This window comes from Fringilla coelebs, assembly GCF_963513975.1.
Source record: "Fringilla coelebs genome assembly, chromosome: Z".
Classification (NCBI taxonomy): Eukaryota; Metazoa; Chordata; class Aves; order Passeriformes; family Fringillidae; genus Fringilla; species Fringilla coelebs.
This window is the reverse complement of record NC_140031.1, coordinates 25,814,944-25,823,249: the sequence shown is the minus strand read 5'-3', so window position 1 is coordinate 25,823,249 and position 8,306 is coordinate 25,814,944. Positions and strand designations below refer to the sequence as shown.

General features: G+C 41.0%; 1 protein-coding gene across 1 annotated transcript; it reads left to right on the top strand.

The window, feature by feature from the left end:
* Window positions 1-5,772: 5,772 nt before the first annotated feature.
* On the top strand, window positions 5,773-8,073 carry TMEM174 (transmembrane protein 174; the record flags this gene model as incomplete). Its single annotated transcript, XM_084225921.1, has 2 exons — window positions 5,773-6,404; window positions 7,971-8,073. The coding sequence occupies 2 exons, from the start codon at window positions 5,773-5,775 to the stop codon at window positions 8,071-8,073; spliced, it is 735 nt and encodes a 244-aa protein (XP_084082047.1).
* Between the last annotated feature and the right edge of the window lie 233 nt (window positions 8,074-8,306).

The following is an 8,306-nucleotide window of genomic DNA, read 5'->3' as shown; positions in this document are numbered from 1 at the left end:
CTTGACAAACCCTTCAGAAATTCAACCCTCTTAGCTCTTCCATCCTACTGCTACCCTAGGGTAGTGGTAGTGGCCTGCCTTCAGGGTGGAGGTTCTAATTCTATTTTGTGTTTGTTTGCACCTGTTCCCAAACTAAAGGATTAGCTTGTAGTAGGCAAAGATAATTAGGAAGAACTGAATTGCTACTATGTTTGACATCTTACAATGCTCCAACTGCTGTTTGAGAAAAACAGGTTGGATTCTGTGCCCAGAAAAGTTGCAGGGCTACACTTTGGGCTTGGTTCAGCCTGGTGAATTTGCCAGCATTAAAACTTTTTGTAAGAGTCATCTCTGAATTGTTCAGCTGAGTCTCTGAACAGCAGTGTGCCTTGGGACCTCAGTTACATCTCCACTTATCATCCACTATGCTGAATTTCAGAGAACTTAACTGAACAGGATGCCAGACTGAATTAAGAATTTAAATTCCCTCCTGTGCCTAGGGAAAGGTGATTGCGTTTTTGTCATCTTGCTATGAACGTGCATCTCACCTGCTGACTGCTTTAGAGAGATGTTCAGGAGCTCCTGCATTTGCCATTTATTTCCAATTCTGTGTCATTCCCTCAGTTACACCAGGACAGCTCTTTGTGCAGCCACACAAAAACAAACCAGCCAGTGAGGGAAGTATATTTAGCCAGCAGTAGAGCTGAGGGGCTTATGCATACAGAGTAATGAGCAAACACGGCACAGAGGGAGATTTACTATGTGGGAGCTGATTAAACTGGCATGACTCAGCCATTGGAAATGTCTGTATGAAGAAAGGGAATCCACAAAAGCCAGTAGGCATTTTGTCCTTTCTTCTCTCAAACATTTTTTACCTAGTGAGTTTTTCAAGGATGTTTCTCCTTATACGCAATCTGCAATACAAGCTGTAGTTTGCCGTCTTTGTGATTATTTTTTTAAGCTTTTGCTCCTACTGTTTAAACAGTGGGGCCCACTGCCATGCATGATTCGTGCATACATAGCTTTGCACGTGTCTAAGGAGCCTTTTTCTCTCTCAAATTATCCTTCTATCATGTAACAAGAACAAAGCTGGAGTATTTTACTGGAAATATCCCATGCAACAAAGCCCATGTTAGCTTTATCCTGTTGTTTAGAACACTCATTTTCTGAAAAGGCTAAATATCAAAATGTGTTTTCACAAATCTGGAAATATTTCACCATCTTAAAAAAACTAAAAAATCAGTTGCATCTGGTGGTGAACTGAAAAAGTATCAATCTTTTATTCTGCCTCCAATTTGCTCAGTTGGTTCTTCCCAAGATGTTCCCAAGAGACCAGAAAAATCAAGCAGAATATGTTGATTCATCTGAGTTATCTGTAACAGAAACATAATCTTGTTTTCCTTAAAGGTTGTTGTATTTTGATCATCTCCTGCAGAGTCTTCAGTATGGATCACTTTATTTCTTAAAAAGCAGTCTTCACATGGTTCAGAAAGCTACTGACCTGACTTCAGACTCAGCATCTTGAGAAGGATTGGTGTTATCACTGAAAACAAGGATTGAAAACAGAATTTATCTCTCTATGATTTTGAGAAGATGCTTAGGAAATTGATCCGTTTACAGCTGTATTAGCATCTTCTGGTTTTGACTTAGAAAATCATTACTTGAAAACTCAGTGGATATGCTGGTGCCTCTCCATAAGCTGCTCAGCACTGAAGTAGTTAACCTAGCCGGTGCAACAGTATTTGCCGACTGTGCTGTTGAAGTCTGTTGCAGCAAGGTCAGAAAATGTGAGTAAGAGGCTACCAAGTCTGCCCTCACCACTGAAGGCTGCCACTGGGTGAATGGCAGTAGAGGGAGGAATTTTTCATGTGGGGAGTAGGAGTGAAATGTCTGTATTAGAAAGGAAGCAACACCTTGTAAAACGATAAAAGTAGCTTAAAATAATACAGAATAGCATTTTTATTGAGGAAGTGAGATACTTTACTGTCCCACTAATGGTGCTATAACCCTCTTTCTACTCTAAGGTTAGCTTAAGTGTTTGACATACAAATGCTAGTGAGCAAATCAAGTTGGTTACTGATTCACACTTACTTATACAGGCAAAGTGGAAGGTAAGGGTTGCTTGCCCTCTCTAAGTGAAGGTCTTTTTTCCTTGCTGCCTCCACTGATGCTGCTCTGCTTCTAACTGCAACACTGCAATCCTTTGCATATGAGGGATTCACAAAAGTATAAATTAATACCTTTTCTCTAGGAAAATTCCTTCTTCCTACATCAAGAGCAGCTAAAAAAATGAACAGTTAACTCATCTGAAAAACTGAGATTGCACAGGTCTTTGCAATGTTGCTATGTTTTTGTGATAGCAGTGCTTGCTATCACAAGGGGGTGGTGCTATCACACACCCATCTTTGCCCTTTCTGGCTAGTGTTGCTGGATTCATTTATCCCTTTTCCATCCTATCTCTTCAGAGTCATGACTTGTAGTGCCAATACCCCCATATTCTGCACTGAACATGCCAGACTTCAGTGCTTTCCCCCTCTATCACATATGCAGGTATCTCAACACTTAGTCATGGAATACCCTTCATTTTGGTGTGCCCACTCACAAGACAACATTTTCCAGAGCATATAAAGCTACCTTGCTGGTAAATGCGGTTGTGGACAGCTGGCTGAACCTGCTCCTCACAATTTCTTTGTGCTTTGAGGCTGGCAGTGCAGTAGTTCAGGGATGAAGGCCCACCCACAGTGGTTCTTCATGTACTGCTCTTACACATGTAATTCACATATTCTACTAAAGACACCATGTGTGTTACCTTTCTCTAGGAAAAGGTCCCACTAACTCAAACCACTGACTCCTTAATCTCCCTAAATTATGGACTGATAATTTGTACTTACTTTTTTTAAAGCTAGTGATTGTGCAATACCATGTGTTGTGCAGCTTCTTTTGCATGTTCTTCGACTAAGTCCCTGCTTATATAACTGGCATGTAAGAAAATAAAACCTTCCTACAAGAGGCTGATGATGTGAACAATTGTGTAAAAATAGGTAACATAAGGAGAAGAAAAAAGGGTTAAGTGATAGCCTGTCAGTGTTCACTAGGACGACTCTTCAAACAAGTTAGAGAACTGAGGGGTGCAGAGCACCTGCTTCCAGCAGCAAGCACAGCAGGGGAAGTCTGCACTGGTAATAGAAAATCAGGTGGAGGAACAGAAAACAAAGCAGTGCTTGTGTTCAAGGGTAAGGTCTGAAACAGATGAGAACAAAACTGTACTGAGATCTGAAAACAGCGCTCATTCTAAAAAACCTCACTCTGACCAATTTTCCTTGGTTTCACAAAACTCTTTTGCTTAGAAGTCATACCAGGTAATAGGGATGCATTTAGTATATTGACATTCTTAAGTGAGTCCCAAGAACACAAACTTATTTGCGAAGAAAAGCACTGGTCTTAAAAAAATCAGTGTGATCCACTAATCTCTTAAGACCTTGACAGCTGCCTGACTGCAGCATTACCCCTCTCTGGGTAAATAATTGGAGAAATATGGGGATGCATAGAGGAAACTGTCTTTCAGAGAGGGGACAGTTTACAGGGAAAGGAGTAATTTTAATGTAGATCCTAGCGCGACAAATGGAGAGTGTTTTCCATCCTATTTTAAAAGTTCAAGTGGCAGGTAGGTTTGGAAGGAAAAAAAGAATCCTGTGTTCTTCAGCTCTACTGTGCACTTGCTCAACACATGAAGTCATGTCCTAGACCAGAGGAAAAGAGACGGCTGTGGGATGACTCAACACCCCACTTGGAAAATTCTGATTCCAGACAGGATCTAAGGACCACTCTGTGGGATTGAGGAAGTGCTCCAGCACAATCCCATTGCAAATAGCAGTTGCAGAGTTCTTGAATGAATGAAAGGAGCAAGGTGACGCTACATCTGTATAAACTATTAGCTAGACAGCTATTATAATATAGTGCTGTTTTTAAAAGGATGCTGGAAAGCCTGAAAGATTCAGCAGTGGGAAGGATGATTCATAGTATGGAAAAACCTGACTTGTAAAGAGCAGTAACAGTTCATTCCATTAAGTTTAACAAATGTAAGGTTAAAGGTGATTTAGTCTTTGGCTATAATTACCAGTGCAAGGACAGTTTATCTAGTATTTCAGCACTTTCTAGTTTAGTTGTCATCATATAAACCACTGCATTGCAAGACTGGTCTGTTTGCTCAAGAGGCACAGAGAATCCTGACCAGACGTAGTGTTGTGGGAAAGGCTGATGTTGAGTGTATTTGTCAGAAAATTTGTTAACGCCCTGGGTAACATGGGTGACCTAATAATGCTGCATTTGGAAGCTTCACAGCTTCTTTTTAAAGAATCCAGCACTAATATTCCTCAAGGTCTATGCACTAAAAAATGAGAAAGACATCTGCAATTGCATTCAGTATCAGTTCTAAAGGTGCCAAATTTGGTGAATAACCCTTTCCAGGAAAGAACTGTTGTCACACAGTGTGAGGTGAATGCACAGTAGACTAACGGCGCTTTTACTGACTTTGAAGAAGCAGTCTTAAAGGTAAATTTTCTAGTTCTAGAGCTATTTCTAATCTTACAAATCTCATAAGCTTGCTTCCTCAGAGCTGCTGGTAGCAGGATATAGTAGTAGGTGTTCTACTGCCTGAGCAGTAATCAGTGTCCTCTGTGTAGTACCCTGCCATGCTAGTCCAAACAGGCAGAGTAGTTGGAGACTTTTCCTCATTAAGGAATTACACAAATACATTCTACCAGAACCTTTCAACAGCATTTGCTTTAGTCTGAAACTGTTAGGAAACAGAAAATTTCAAAATTCAATAATCTGTCTGTTTAATATATGAGACACGAGTTCAGCAGAATAATTCATTGTGATATGAAGAAATATCCTAGGTACCTGTGAGTACAGGATAAAATTCCTCACTCTGTCAGGTTTAGCATTACAGGAGATGCTTTCTCTTTCCTGCAGTGATGTGCTATTCAGGGTATTTGGGCATTATTCTCTATAAACCTTAAATTCGCAACAAAAAATGTCCAGAATTAAGGGGAAATTATAGGGTAATTTTACTACTTCAACCAGCTGAAAAGCTTTGGCAGTTTTGAAATAAGGTTTCTCCCACAGCCAACAGTTCTCCCAGGCTTCTCAGCATTCGTCATCCTGTTGCCACTTACCCTCCACCTGCTGGCTGCCCCAGAAAAATATCAGAAAGGGTACTTTGATATTCTTTTAAACCATTAACGGCAAAATGAGCTGCAACAGAGGTCCAGGCATGACTATAAATGTCACGCTTCAGAGCATGGAAAAGCATTCCTAGCAATAGCCATGTGGAATTTTCCTGCAGAAAATTGAGCAGGAAGTGGAGAGCAAGGATTTCTTCACTGCTGTTGACTAAACATATGCTGTCCATATGTTGGATGCATCAGCTAGCTGGGGCCAAGGAAAAGCTGCAATAGCTTTAGCTTGATTTTTCTGCTATCCAGAATGAGCACAGTATCATGGGTGCTAAATTAAAGAAGAAGAAACACATGGAGACAGGCAGTCATGCAGGGGTGAATCCATTTCGGAAATGATAGTGGTAATTCAAGAAATCTTTAGTGATGGCTTCAGGCTTCACTTCCCAGACCTTTGTTCTTTCAAGCAAAGTTTATTCTTTCACATGATGGACTCTGTTAACCATACACACACAAAGTTCTTCTGTAACTAACCTGAACCTTCGACTTTAAATGCTCTGCCAAGTCCTTTACAAGCCCCCTTTTTCTTGAAGGAGAAGATACATTATACTCAGTAATGGAGCAAAACAACAACAATGTAGAAGATTTTTCCTTGAATGTTTTTTCTGTCACTCCTTGCCAGCCAAACAGATCTGATGCCCTGGTGTCAGATGGGGATAAAGCTGGCACCACTTTGCTCTTTTCAGGTGTGTTTTTGGGACTGGTGGGGATCACTTTCACTGCGATGGGATGGATCAAATATGATGGCATTACTCACCTGGAGTGGACTCAGTTACTAGGGCCTATTCTGCTGTCTGTCGGTGTGACTTTTATTCTGATTGCTGTTTGTAAATTTAACATGCTTACTTGCAAGCCATGTAAAGAAAGAGAGGAAAGTACGTCGGAACTTGACCAGGCTGCAAGCGGACAGTCCTTTGTCTTCACTGGCATTAACCAGCCTATAACTTTCCATGGTGCCACAGTGGTACAGTACATCCCTCCGCCGTACCCGTCCCAGGAAGGCGCTGCCGTCAGTCCCGGCTACCTTCACCCAGTGCTCAGCTGCTGCAGTGCTGCTCCCGCCAGCACCTCGCCAGTTCTCACCTCGGGCTCTCCTCACTTCTGCCCTGCCTATGCCCTGGACAGCCTGGCTTTTACTGGAGATGAGAACTACACTGCTTATCCTGCAGAGAATTCCGGGAATCAGAGGTACATCTTCTGAAATGCCTTAGTGTGTTTGGACATAGGCTTCTGAATGTTTTAAGTACAATGTGTGGTTTTCATAAGAAGCTACAGCTAGTCCAGGATATTATCCTTCTCAGACTTTGTTTTGTCTTTGTTAGGAATTTTTCTTGAGTGAGGAAACATACTTTTCCTGCGAAGTGTTTTTATACAATTTAAATTCACTTATAAATACCTTTTGGTTTTCAGTAAACCAAACATCTTGTTAATTTTTAAGATATATGTGCTTCTGTTTGTGGAGGTTTTCTTATGTTTATCTTGCCACCTTTTGGTTATTATGTGTTTGATAGCAAGATGATTTTTTTGGCTTTTTTTTAATATACCTTTTTTCTATATTTTTTTATATGTATATATATATGTATACACACATACACCTCATACACCTTTATACACACACACACACACACACACACATACACACACACACCTTTTTATATAGATAACTTCTATATATATGACTTCTGTATATCCTCAGTATTCTTGGCATGCATGTTTGTAATTCCTTAAGTCTGGTAGCTTAGCATAGCCCTAGTGTTCTGTGAGGCCAGGAGACCAAACACCCTAAAGGCCTTGTGGAGGAGGCCAGAAAACCCTGCACTGTCTTGGGAAACCACGGTCCTCTCTAGAGCACATCCTGTCAACCAGAGATTCGGCCCACCCGTGGGGAATTCCATGGATGGGGGAATATCACACCGTTCATCCAGGCCTCCCATTGGCCTGCCTCTCAGAGATGCTGATTTGTCAGGTCTATAAATTGTACACACCATCTATCCTAGGGGTGCATTGGGGTGCACCCCACCTTGGTGAAGTGGTGCACCGTAGGGATCTGAATTACTGAATAACGAGGTAAAACCCCTTGTCCCTTAACTGCGGCTGGCTCTCAATTTTTAGGACCAGGAAAAGGCATCATGTAGAGCCAGAGGCTTCCACTCAAACACAATCACAACACATGAGTCAGCACACACACAGCATTTCTGCAACAATGCAAGAATCAGTTTGGTACCAGATGCTCTCCCTCCTAAATACACCTGGTCACAACATGCTGCTCTCCCACTGTAATAATCTTCCAGCCCCTCCTCTTTTCCTAGTTTTGGGACATAAACAATATCAATCATGATGCACAGCAGTATAGAGCTGCTCAAATTGTACACCAAATAATTTTATATAGTTCTTTCCTCCCAGGAAGAATATTCTAATTATAGGAATTACTCATAATTGTATTCTTTCTGCAGGGCATGTCACTGTTAATTCATTTATCAAAGTCTTTTTGAAAAACTACTGACTGACCCATTGTCCTCAGCAAATATGAGTGACAGGCATAGGCAGGGTGGAGACAAAGGTCACCTTCTGACACTTCTAAACTTCATGGAAAAACACAGCAAACAGCTGTATCTCAGTAAAACTTCATCTCATAGCATTTTCTCCATAAGCCGGGGAGTACTTTTCCCAGATAAGGCTGGGAGGATGAAACACTGAAATTACATGAATGCTCTAGTAAGTTCTTTTTGTATCTGCTCCTCTTCCTCTTCTCAGGTCAGAAGACAGTTCTGATGAACCAGAAGGACTGCTAGAAGATTATGCCTGTAATAACTTGTCACCTCCACGTTATGAGGAAATATACCCTTTTTCTTCATAAAATCATCATGGACAAGAGACAACAGTCCTAAGAGATGGTAGCAAGAATCCCAGAAAATCCTTTCTTTAAACACTTGTGTGATAAGACAGTGTGAGCAAATTCTTGATATTCATACACAGTATCACCGAAGATATTTAACTGACCCCTTCCTTTTTCTCTCTCAAAATTCATTAGCCCTTTACAATGCAGCTTAATAGCAGAGCTATTAATTATTCAGTGGCTAGACTATTAAA